This window comes from Heterocephalus glaber, unplaced genomic scaffold (assembly GCF_053883595.1).
Source record: "Heterocephalus glaber isolate CG9 unplaced genomic scaffold, H.glaber_assembly_v1.0 deba00000281, whole genome shotgun sequence".
NCBI lineage: Eukaryota > Metazoa > Chordata > Mammalia > Rodentia > Bathyergidae > Heterocephalus > Heterocephalus glaber.
The window spans coordinates 34,687,008-34,700,186 of record NW_028258139.1 but is presented as its reverse complement, the minus strand read 5'-3'; the positions used below and the strand labels follow the sequence as shown (position 1 = coordinate 34,700,186).

At 35.9% G+C, this 13,179-nt stretch overlaps 1 protein-coding gene across 1 annotated transcript in view; it reads right to left on the bottom strand.

Annotated features, from left to right (window-relative positions):
* Positions 1 to 13,179, bottom strand: part of Adamts3 (ADAM metallopeptidase with thrombospondin type 1 motif 3) — a 343,729-nt gene that overhangs the window by 29,962 nt on the left and 300,588 nt on the right. Inside the window, exons 16-18 of the mRNA XM_087185304.1 lie at positions 11,275 to 11,398; positions 8,243 to 8,323; positions 6,336 to 6,499 (exon numbers count right to left, since the gene is read on the bottom strand). Of these exons, the coding sequence (XP_087041430.1) occupies positions 6,336 to 6,499; positions 8,243 to 8,323; positions 11,275 to 11,398 (369 nt within the window). The remainder of the gene's footprint in view (positions 1 to 6,335; positions 6,500 to 8,242; positions 8,324 to 11,274; positions 11,399 to 13,179) is intronic.

Genomic DNA, 13,179 nt, shown 5'->3' with positions numbered 1-13,179 from the left:
TCCTAGGGCAGAGAGGGTGAGCCGGTCCCAGCACCCAGAAGGAAGCTCCCCATCTCCAACCCAGGCTCCTAGGGCAGAGAAGCTGAGCAGGTCTCAGAACCTGGAAGGAAGCTCCCCTGCTGCCATCCCAAGCTCCTAGGGCAGAGAAGGTGAGCCACGTGGGCGCCAGAAGCACCCCCCCCCCACCGTGGAAATATGAAGACACATAAACAAGCCTGAAAAACAGACTTCCAGATCACCTACAGCAACCTCAAAGGGAAACCAGATGGAAAAATCTGACACTCAACCACCTGGACTCTCTGAATTGGCAACAAAAGACGATCTGGGAAAAATGAAATCAGAAATAATTAGTCAGATAACAGCAAAGATTTTGCTCATGGTGCAAGACATGCTTAATAAATCTAGAGGACACAGATAAAAAAAATAGAGGATCTGAGGAACATGATGGAATCCCAACATAGGAAACAAATGGAATCCATAAAACAGATACAAACAGATTTCCGGGAGATTAAAAACTCCATCGAAAGTCTGCGCAGCAGAATGAACCAATGTGAGGATAGAATTTCACATATAGAAGATAAGATTACAATTAGTGAGGAAGAAAAGAAAAACTGCTTTAAAATTGTAAGGGAACATGAGAAATAAATCCAGCAGCTGCTAGACAATCCAAAGAAGAATAACATAAGACTGATTGGAGTCAATGAAGAAAGAGGAGAGAGTGTAGATGACAAAAAAAAAAACTGTTCACAGAAGTGATGGCAGAAAACTTTCCAAGGAGGGGAAAAGAACTTGACATACAGATAAGTGAGGCATATAGGACTCCAGTTAGCCTTGATCAACAAAAATCTACACATAGGCATATAATAGTTAGGATTCCAGAATTCCAACAGAAGAACAAAATTCTACAAGCAGCAAGAGAAAAGAAACAAATCATGCACAAAGGAAAGCCCATCAGAATCACAGCAGACTTCTCAATGCAAACCCTCAAGGCAAGAAGAGCTTGGAGAGAGAGAGATGTATTTCAAGCCCTAAAGGAAAACAGCCTCCAACCCAGATTGATGTACCCTGCAAAACTATCTTTCAAAATGGATGGAGAAATAAGATACTTTCATGATAAAGAGCACCTCAGGAATTTCATGAATACCAACCCAGCACTCCAAAAAATTTTAGACAATACCCTAGGAAAACACAATGAGGATCACAACCCCAGGAAACCCAGCAGAATGAATCCATTGGGCGTGACAAATTAAACACAAAGGGGGAAAATCCAACAAAAAGAAAAAGCCATGACAAGGCTTTTAAAACTTTTAACTTCATCTCCATAATGAGTGTATAATTCAATCTTATTATTGTTCTGATTAGTATTTTGCTGATTCTAGAGTTGCACACCATTCCTTGTGCTATACTATTTATCATCTTCTTATGTCTACATTTTAATTGGGTTGTCTCTTAATGAGCTCTAAGAATTCTTTATATATTCTGGTCATAGGTTATATGCATTGTAAATATGGTCTGTTTAAGGACTACTTTTCATTTTAATGATGTCATTTAAAGTTCTAAATTTTGATGGAATCTCCTTTATCAATTTTTTTCTTTTATACATCATGTCCTTTTTATGCCTAGGTAGTTCTTGCCTACCATGAATACATAAATATTTTCCCTTATAATTTCTTCTTAAAGTTTTATACTTTTAGGCTTTCTTATTTAGGTTCATAGATCCCTTCAAGTTATTTTCATGTATAGAAAAAAAGGGTTGAGGTTAATTTTTTATATACGGATACCAGGTGTTCTAGTGCCGTTTGCTGAAAACACTATCTCTTCCTCGGTTCTTGAATCGAGTTTATATTCTATAAAATGTGAATGTTAAATAATCTTTCAAAACTCAGTGGACCATATATGTGTGGTTCTATTTCTAGATTCTCTGTTTTATTCCAATGATCTATATGTCTTTCCTTACACCAACACTGCCTTGATTACTGTAGCTTTAGAAGAAGTCTTAAAATTAGGTGCTAAACATCTTCCAACACTGTTTTTGTTTTTGTTTTTAACTTTTCTAGGTCCTTTGTACTCATACATAACTTTTAAATTTCAACATCCAATTCTTCACTTATAGCAAGTATACACAGACCTGAATTTTTTATATATACCTTGTGTTTTCTAATCCTGCTAAATTCAAGTACAAGTTCTGGGGCTCCTAGAGATTTCTTAGTATTTTCTCTATAGATCATTTCATCTACATATAAAGATTTTGCTTCTGCCATGCCAATCCTATCCTAGTTGTGTCATTTTATTGCCAGACTATTTTGGTGGGGACTAGGTTTCAAAATTTAATGGACAGTTAAAGAGTAAGCATATCTGCCCTTGTTCCCCACCTTAAGGAGAAAGCATTGTATCTTCTCCATTCATACAAGGCGTTCTCACTGGAAGTATGGAGTACATGTCTTTAATCTGTTGAGAAGTTTCTGTTCTACTTCTAGTCTCCTGATATCTTTTACCATGAACAGCTGTAGAATTTAGTCCAATACTTTTTCTCCAACTAGTGACAGGATCATATGGCTTTTTCCTTTCCTCTGTTAAAATGATGACTTTTTGGGGTGGATCTTCCAATGCTGAATCAACACTGCCATCCCTATAACAAAACCACTTTCTACATACTGCCAGATCTGACTTCTAATTGTTTTGTTAAATTTCTATCTATGTTCATACTTTTTTCTTCTATTATCTTTATCCAGTTTTAGGATTAGCACAATGTTGAGTTCCTAAAATGAGGGGAGAAGTGTTCCTTCTTTTTTCTGCTTTAAGTATTTGATATAATTTATCAGTTAAAATGTTTATGAGCCTGCTGTTGTCATGTAGGTGAGTTTTCAAGCTAGGAATATGCTTTCTTTAATAGGTGCTATTCAAATTTTATATTTCCTCCAGAGTTAGTTTCATTAATTTGTCTTCCAAGGTCCTTCTTAGCAGTTGTCAAATTTATTTCAAAAAAGATTTTTGTAATATGCTTTCTATATCCTTTTAAATTCTGTAAAAGCTGTGGTAATGTCTCCTAGATCTAATATTGTAATTTTAAAAAATGTACAACTGATATTTTGTAACAGGAAGAAAAGGGCTAAAAGAGCAGGGGAATTGGGAGGGGTAGGGGAAGGGAAAAAAGGGAAAGGAAAAAATATGAGAAGAGGAAAAAAATGGAAACAAGTTCTTTGCAAATAGGGAAGGGTTGAGGGTGTGAAGGGAGGGCAAGGGAAGGGTGAAAAAAAAATAAGAACCAAGAGACTCATGTAATGGTACAAGATCCCAATGATGAATGTAACTGTATTTTATACCTAAAATGTACCAATAAAGTTAATGGGGGAAAAAAAAGAAAAAGAAAATGGAAAGACATCCATTGTTCCTGGATAGGAAGAACCAATATAGTGAAAATGGCCATAATTCCAAAACTATTGTATAGGTTTAAAGCAATGCCTATTGAAATACCAAAAATATATTTCACAGAACTAGAGAAAACAATCCAAAAATTCCTTTGGAACCAGAAGAGACTTAGAATAGCAACAGAAATTTTACGCAACAGAGATATGGCTGGGGGTATTACAATCCCCAGCTTGAAACTATACTACAAAGCTACTGTGATAAAAACAGCATGGTACTGGCAAAGAAACAGACCCGAGGATCAGTGTAATAGATTAGAAGATGCAGAAATGACTCCAGATATGCTCAGCCACCTCATCTTTGACAAAGGAGCCAACCACCCTCATTGGAGGAAAGATAGACTATTTAATAAACGGTGTTGGAAAAGTTGGATTTCAACCTGCCAAAGATTAAACCTAGACCCATACCTATCATGACACACTAAATTAAGATCGAAGTGTATTAAAAATTTAAATATTAAGACTGAAATACTAAATTTGCTGGAAGATAAGTTAGGTAGAACTCTTGAAGTCATTGGTATGGGAAAAGATTTTATGAACAAACCCTCAGTGGCATGGGAACTTGCACAAACAGTCAACAACTGGGATCTTATCTTATTAAAAAGCTTCTGCACTGCAAGAGAAACCACCAACAGAGCTAAGAGACCACCTACAATGTGGGAAGACATTTTCAGCAACTGTATCTCAGTCAAAGGACTACTATCTAGAATATATAATGAACGAAAAAAATTAGACCCCCCAAATTCAAAGACCCAATTCAAAAATGGGCATCTGAAATGAACAGGCATTTCTCAGACAAAGAAGTAAAAGCAGCAGATAGATATATGAAAAAATGTCCATCATCACTGGTTATTCAAGAGATGCAGATGAAAACAACACTGAGATTTCATCTCATCTCATAAAGAATGGCTGCTATTAGGAAATCATCCAATAAGAAATGCTGGAGGGTTGTGGGGAGAAAGGAACCCTTCTCCATTACTGGTGGGAGTGCAGACTGGTGCAACCTCTGTGGAAATCAGAATGGAGATACCTCCAAGAACTAGGATTAGAGGTCCCATTTGACCCAGCTATCCCCCTGCTGGGTATCTTCCCAAAAGAATTAAAAGAATCATACCACAGCGATACATGTGCACCCATGTTTATAGAAGCACAGTTGGCAATAGCTAAAGCTTGGAAACAGCCCAAGTGCCCATCAACTGGAAACTGGATAAAGAAGATGTGTTTTTTTTTTATAAAATGGAGTACTACTCAGCCATAAAGAACGAGAAACTAGAGTCATTTATAGCTAAATGGATGCATATAAAGGCCATACTCTTAAGTGGAATAAATAGGACACTCGTGAAAATACCGAATAGTTTCTCTAGTGTGAGAAACTGAAAGTGTAAATAAGGGTTAAAATGATTAAAATGAATAATTGATCATTTGAAATAGGAAGAAAAGTCCAAAGGGGTAGGGTTGATGGGAGGGGAAGGGAAAAGGAAGGAAGGGAAAGGAAAATTTATGAGAAAAGGAAAAAAATTGGAAATGAAGTCTATGTAAATAGGGAAGGGTGGAGGGGGTGAAGGGCGCACAGGTAATGGGGAAAAAATAAGGACCAAGATACATCATGTACAGGTACAAGCACCCAATGATAAATGTAAACGTATTGTATACCTAAAATGTACCTATAAAAGAACTTAAGAATAAAAAAATACAAGAAAAAGAAAAAAAGAATATCACAGTGATATATGTGCACCCATGTTTATAGCGGCACAGTTCGTAATAGTGAAAGCTAGGAAACAGCCCAAGTGCCCATCAACTGGAAACTGGATAAGGAAGATGTGGGTTTTTTTTTATAAAATGGAGTACTACTCAGTGATAAAGAATGAGAAACTAGAGATATTTATAGCTAAATGGATGCATATTGAGGCCATATTCTTAAGCGAAATAAATAGGGCACACGTGTAAATACTGGATAGTTTCTCTGGTGTGAGTAACTGAGAGTGTAATTTAAGGATACACATGGATGAAATTGCCTAATAACGTATTTCTTGGATTGTGTTTCCATCGTGTGTCATATGTCTGTATCGAAATTTAAATTAGGGAGAAACTTGGCTTATATGGAGTCTAGTAGCTAACTGTTTTTTCCAGACCACTATTTGTTCAATGTTAGTTTTGGGGATCTTTCTGAAACAAATCACATCCTCTGGTGTCTTGTTGGTGCTTGAGATGCTTTTTTAAGTTATATGGAAAAATGTTTAAAGTGCTTTGCAGTTTTGTTTTGGTTGAGTTCTACTGTATTTGAATATTATTTTAGTTTTTTTCCCCTTGACTGTTCTTCTTTGAATAGTTTTAATTTTTGCATGTGTGTGTGTGTGTTTGATAATAAAGTTATTTTTTTTAAAAAGCTGCTGGAGAAGATGACACATCACATTGAGAGCAGTGATGTGAATGTCACCCAGTGAATGACCCTGGAGTGCAGGTCCCCCATGTCCTGGCCAGGTAGCTGGCTATTCCTTCACAGCAGGTTGGCGCCGGTCAGTTCAAAAGCTCTCTGACATGAGACACAAATGTTTACTTATCTGATTGTCTTCAGTGGAGCCCAATCAAGAATTCCCGTCACCTGACACCTGCCTGGTAAATGTGTGAGTAAATATAAGATCCTACTTTTTATTTTTTGTTTTCCTAAAACATAACTTTTTACTTAAGTAAAAAAATTATGAAAAAAGAGAAAAAAATTATGATGTAATTTTCAGCTTATAATATATATTAAAATATATGACAATTTTGTGGAAAGATTTGGGGGATAACAAATGGAATTATGAAAAACAAGCAACTGAATATTCTAATGCCCAAGGTAAGTGTTTTCAGAAAAATTAATTGCAAATTTATAAGCTGAGTCAACTTCAGAATGCCTACAAGAGCACATACCAGAATGATAACAGGATCGTGCAAGGGCCCATCAGTGTGAAGCGTCTCAATGTCGTCTTCGATGCTGTAATCCCACTCCACACCAAGATCTACGAAGGTCCGTGACTTGGCTTCCTCCCTTTTGCCATTTAAAATGTAGTGGCCTGTAGCCTGGTTCTTGATAGCTAAAGAAGGGAAATAGGTAAACCAAGCATATCTCTAATTTTAATCATATTACAACTTGAAGATCCATGGCAAGTCTGTCCCCTTCTATCAATCAGTGACTATGTTAATTAGGATCAAGCAATCAAAATGAGTATTAGTTCTATTATTATTCTCATTTCTGTTGTTAGGCATTAAAAACTCTCAAGAAGCATTTCCAAATAGTCAACACCATCGCAAGACAGTTAAATAAGCAAAAATAATGTTTGCAAATATTCTAATTTGAAAACATTGTCAAAGAGAAGAACAGTTTTTAACTCATTTATCCTCTATATTTCTGTAGAAAGCCAGGACTATTTTGACAATAATCAGTATTTCTCCAGTAATTCAGACAGTTTTTTAAAAATAGAATATAACATAATGGTTTCTTTATAGTATCATCATTTTTAAGTTGGTCAATATATTTGTAGTCACTCAAAATACCTAAACAGATTTATAGGCCAGTCATTTTTCTGACAGTTACAAAATTCTAAGGCCACATCACCTACTACATCATTCCTACAGCCAGGAAAAGCTGCTTACTGCTAATAGAGTTCTCACTATATCACAGCCACTATGTATTATAAAATAAAATGCTAGCCAATGGGTAAAAATAATAAATGAACAGAAATTTTGAAGATATATGTCAGCATGTAAGGATATGTTAGAACACAACATTTCATAATGATTGCCATCACTGAAAATGGGTAGAAAATATGAAAATTTGCAAAAGGTGGTTATGTAGCTCAGTGCCAGAGAGCTTGCCTACCACATGCAAGGCCTTGGATTCCAGCACCATAAAAAACTGACAATATAATTCTCATTGAACACTTTTATTCTCCTTTAGCTTTTAAACTAGCCTAATTAGTCCATGAGTAATAGTCTGAATTCTATGATGAAAAATAAGGAATTTGAAACACTAGAAAAAGGACAAAGGCTGGATGTCAGGAGGCAGTGGCATCTAGTAGTGAATATAATTTAAATATTTTTAAAACAATTGTATGAAACATTATAAAACAATTCATTTTTAAGTCAACATAATACCTAAGTTTCAAAAATCTTAGTGTTTCGGTATGTAAAAGTTGTTTATATTTACACATAGATTCCATTAAAGTGACAATTCTATATAATGCTCTCATAAAAAAAGAAAGAATCTTCTTTTGGAAATTACACTCAGCCTTGCAAACAGATCTGCATGTGCCAATCAAAAAAGCCACCTGACACTTTTCAGATAGAGTATTAGGAAATTTTAACATAAGACTAGCAAAACCCACTTACGGTTGCTTTTTACTCAAAGAACTTTAAGTTCAAAAAAAAAATAAGGGAAGGTATATAGTATGGAATCAACTGACTATTTTTAACATAAATATAAATTTTTCTGGTATTCTTACTTAATTTAGTAAATTTTATTAAGGTATTATTCTCATCCCTTAATACAGACCAAAAAGTGCATAACGAATACAAACTTGTTTTTCCCTCGTGTCATTACAACCAATCATCATTCTCTACCAAAAATTAAAGTTTTTTTCTTATTTTAAAGTAAAAATAGTTGGGAGAAATGACAAAACTCACATAATATTCAGTAAGGCATTTACAATAATTTTGATTCTCGCCTGCATGTGCACACATATTCGTACACACAGACACAACACCTGTACATGTGACTTCTTTGACATTTCAATGTGCAAATGAATGTTAAAGGCAGAGCCAGCTCACAGAACACTTACCAAGAATGTGAGGAGAGGCCTCGTCTTCTTGGATTAACACATGTCTAGCCCCAGGGGGGATATCAAACATCTTAAGGTACCCTGTGCATGTGTTTTGAATGTAGGAGGAAGCAAAGAAGAAACAAAGCAACAACCATAGTTAGTGCAGCACTGACTCCTCAGGTTCCTGCCTAAGAGGGCATCCATAAACTGGATGAAGCGGTTTCAGATGTTAACTCCAAAGCACTGTGTCATCCCGAGACAGAGTAAATTTACTTTAATTAAGTAAGAGAAAAAGTTAATCTTGAAACCAACTTATTAATCATTTCTCTTGTGTTGACCTATCAACTGTGTCAACAACAACTCAGGCAAATACTATTCTTCTCTGTGTCCCTCTAGGTGATGCTAGCTTTCTAAACCACCCTTTTAAAGTGGGGGAAATTTTTAATAAAAGTCCTTAGGTGCTGAACTTCTGGAGATACTCTTCCTGCCCAAACACATTGTTTTAAATGCATACATGACAATTATAAATAGTTCAACTATTAATTATTGGAAGTATTTTCATACTGAAGAGTCTACTTTATTCTAAAAAATTATAAAAGAAAAACTGGTGAGCAGGTTTTATTTTTCTAGTGATTAGCAATGAATTTCAAAGTTTTAAACAGGTTTTATGTGGGGCTATTTTAAAGTATGTATTGTAGATTTTGGCAAACCATTTGGGTTGAAAATTGTGCCAGGTATCCCTCACATACTGCCTTCTGTTCACCCTAAGCTCAATCTTATAGGCTGGAAATGATAAAATCAAGAGGCTAAAAACTGGTTGCTCTGGGTTTAAAAAGTATGAATCATTCCTATTACTGTCAATGTCATACATGACAAAATTTAATATTATCATGTCTCAAAAGTTATCTTAAGATCATTTTGCATTAAGATCCTAACCATAAATCAGCAGCAGGACAAATAGACCAAGATGTTATATCATATTTCCATCAAAAATAAGTGAATACATGAAGATTATAACCTATACCTTCAGTACATTATGGAACACATAACATAAAATACACAATGAGTATTGATAGAAATTTAGTGATCAATACAAAATTACTGATAAAATTAGGAAAAACTTTTTTTTCATTTGTCTATGTACAATTAATAGGTGCCTAAGGATAAATTTACTCCGCTTTTCACTATATTTATTAGTGTCCTTCGGAAATGGAGCAGCCACTGGTGGATCAGGGTGTCCTAAGCTGAAGTCCAATATGTAAAATGTACCATTTTTGCATGAATATATCACGACAGATATATAGAACGAGTATGCTTAAAATGCCACATACAGCAAAACAGCTTGATGCCATTTATGGATGCCCATTTTTCTGCAGTTTTCTACAACTTACCCAGTACATTTTTAGCTTCTCTTGTTTCACCAAGAGAAACATTACGAGCTCCTCTGGGTAAAGTGAATGCGCCTCTTGTCTTCCCTTAAATAGAATGTCTTTAATTAGTGGAGATTTCATGTTTACCAATGTCTTGCTATTTCACTGACTATCCCATAAGCCTTATATATTTCATTAAATAAGATATAAAATATGTTCTGTAATTTTATGTGCTGAAGTCAAAATATATTTATAATAGTTAGCTAATGGCAATAAACTGTTAATAGTCAGTGAAAGCAAGACTACGTTTGAATGCAAAATGGTGTAAGTGATTTGAAGTTGAATACTTGCAGATTTCATTTTCCAGCAACTCGAATTCTTTATGGCACCTCTTGCTTAAATGTTTCCCTGTTGGAAAAGGTTAATTAGTCATTGAATTACTACAATGACATTAGTGTAGAGAGATGGATGTTAGATTATCTTTGAACAGTTGGAATGTATATAACTGAACATTTTCTCATGTTCTTTTGACCTTAATTTGCTGGTTTAGAATAATTTTTGAAGTATGTGAAAAACTGTATCGTTACCTTATCATATATATTATAGAACGAGTGATCATGGGAAAAACCTTTTTTCCTTAATTATCTCACTCTGGAAATAAAACAAATTAATTATTTTGCACCCAAAAAAGTAACATGTAACCGCACTAAACAATGAACAGTTCATTATTTTACAGTGAGCTGGAGAACATTACATATGACTCCACTGAAACCAGAAGATATAGTAGGAGAATCTTCAAGAAAGCACCATATCAATTTTATATTTAAATGCTTACTCTCTAAAAGCATTTGCCCAATAAATCCTTATTGAATAACTGAATATTTGTTACAAACTCATGAAATTATTCAATAATAAATGTTTAGATCCAAATCTTTAATGAAAATTCCAATGAGTATTATAAAACTACTAATATTTTTACATACGATTTTTTGCATGAAGATAGCTTTTAGTTCCATCTTTTGGACCATCAATGTGTATCTAAGTTCATGTTCTTGATAGTGTAGGAAGCATAAAAGTTCCCACCTGAGCAATCAGACGTCAGATTACTTTTTTGGTTGTATCTCAAATTATTTTTAAATAAATATTTTTAAATTATGTGAAATATAGATCCCAGATTTATTAATTTAAACACAGGATAAAATGTTCATTTTAAAAATAAAAGAAGTCAAACCAATGTAGCATTTTAAAAAGTTATATTTACTTAAAGGCTTGTAATGTTTTAAGTCCTGGCCAACAATTTATGTGCAACAGGTATTCACAGTAGGCATAAATTTCTTTCTTTTTTTTGGTACCAGGGATCCAACTCAGGTCCTTGCTCTTGCGCAGCAGGGTAGGCATCAATTTTACCTCCATTTTATTAAAAATGTAAAATAAAACAAAGTACATCTTTTAGCTAACTACTATAATTGATACTGATTTTGTTTTCAGTAGATATTTTCTCATAAATGCTGCAGAGTATGAATTTAAAAATTTTAAATAGTTCCTTAGGAGCTAATTTAGATTAAAAAATCATCAGGTAATTTTTGTCATGTTTACTGAGAAAATGCTACACTGCTAAAGAAGTCTCAAAAGCACAAGTCATAATAGAGCAGTGTATTACACATGAAAGCCCAGTCTCACCAAGCTTCCTGGGAGTCCTGGTAAATATCCCCTTTACAGTTCGACAGTGAGAGTTGTCTCCTCCACAGACACCACATTTGTCCTCAACCTTGTTGGAGCCAAGTTCTTTATCACAGCCCACTTTCTGGGGAAAGAAGATGTTAAGTGTGGCTACTTCTTAATGTGCCAGGCACACAACCTCACACAAGTAAATGACAAAACATTCATTCAATTACAGCCACCGCCAGTGCATCTGCACCAAACTGTCCCCACATCACAGAACTTCTTGCTTCAGTCCTCTAAAGAAAAAGTGTGCAATTGAATGAGTTCTACTCTTGTAACAATGGCTAGATGTCTTCAGCCCAGTGAAGTGTTTATCCTACCATAATTATCTCAAACTAACATTTATTGGAGCACAGACATAGCTGATGCTGGGGAGAGCAAAATAAAACCAAAAAATATAGTGTTTTTTCCCTTGTTGCTTTCATATTTATAAAGATAAATAAAAACAGTGAGTTATACCTTATATATAACTTCAACTATACTTAGCGATATGGTCATACACTGTATACAACAGTGCAGTCTGTACAAGCTAGGGAGGATGTGAGATAAGGCTTCACGAAAGTGCTGGACATTTCACAGGGCCTGTCAGGAGCACAGAGTGTACCACACTGGAGGAACACAGAGTTAGGGCAGAATGGGGGAACCATGTGCTCAAAGGGAATGGGCTGGAGGTCAGGACTGAAAGAGGCTTTATGTGGATGGAAGGCGAATGCTGCACGGTAGGGATAAGTCCTGCTGGGCACGGCAGAGGCTGTGGAAGGCACAGAATCAGTTTACACTTTCACACTCACTGGACAGATGACCACTGGAGGTTTTCAGGACGGGGTAGGTCCTTAAGGTAATCCAATGTAGAATAATGACACTACACCATACACCACTGCACTTGTAAGACTGGCATGGCCATGAGCAGGGAAAGTAATGAAAGCACACACATTTCATGCACTAGGTTCTCTGCCAGGCAAAGGGTCAGGGTCTGTATGTGTCTCCCTCAGAAAGTGTGTGCTGGGAATTTACTCATTGTGACAGCACTGGGGGGCAGGGGTGAAGAAGGTGTGGAAACCGTGAGGCCGCTGCCTTCAAGAGCAAACCGAAGTTGCTATGAAGAGGTGGCTCACTGTACGAGTGACTTCCTCTGGCTCCCCATCACAAGCCACCTCCCTTCCCCTCTGCCCTGATAAGGCAGCAGGCACACCCTCAGCAGCTAGCCAGCACATGCCAGCCTCTGCCCATGGGCTGTCTGGTCCTCAGCACCACAAGCCACACACATCTTTGTTTTACAAATGCCCAACGGACGAGGCCATAGCAGAGCAATACAAGAGAGACCCAGGCATAGACGCTGAGGGTGTTTACTTCAACACTGGAGGATCAGTATATTTTAGTTATGGTGAAGCAATAAAGAAGCAGACATTAGGAGTTAATGTGTTTCAGCTAATAAGAATAATTTCATATGAATTTAACTCAATATCAGCAAGAAATGAGCTTCATTTTTAAAGGAAGGATAAAATGGGACAAAGTTGTTTCTCTAGAATTTTTGTTTTGATGTGGAACATAATGTTTACACTTAGAATCAATTTAGAAAGAGAGGGAGAAAGAACTCTACTATCTTTTAAACAAAAGATAAAACACTTTAGCATTGGGTCTTTTTTAAGACCTTGAATTTTAGTTACAGCCCATTGCCACTAAAATACTCAAAGCACACACATGGTTCCCAGTGGTTGTGACCTCAATGATGGGCCCCGGCAGAAAAGGTGTGTGGCTAGAAACTGGGAAAACTACTAGACTCTTGATTCCACCAGTGACCAAAGACTCATTTTACTAAGCACAGTATCTCGGATTCATCTCATCTACTGAGGGATCAGGACA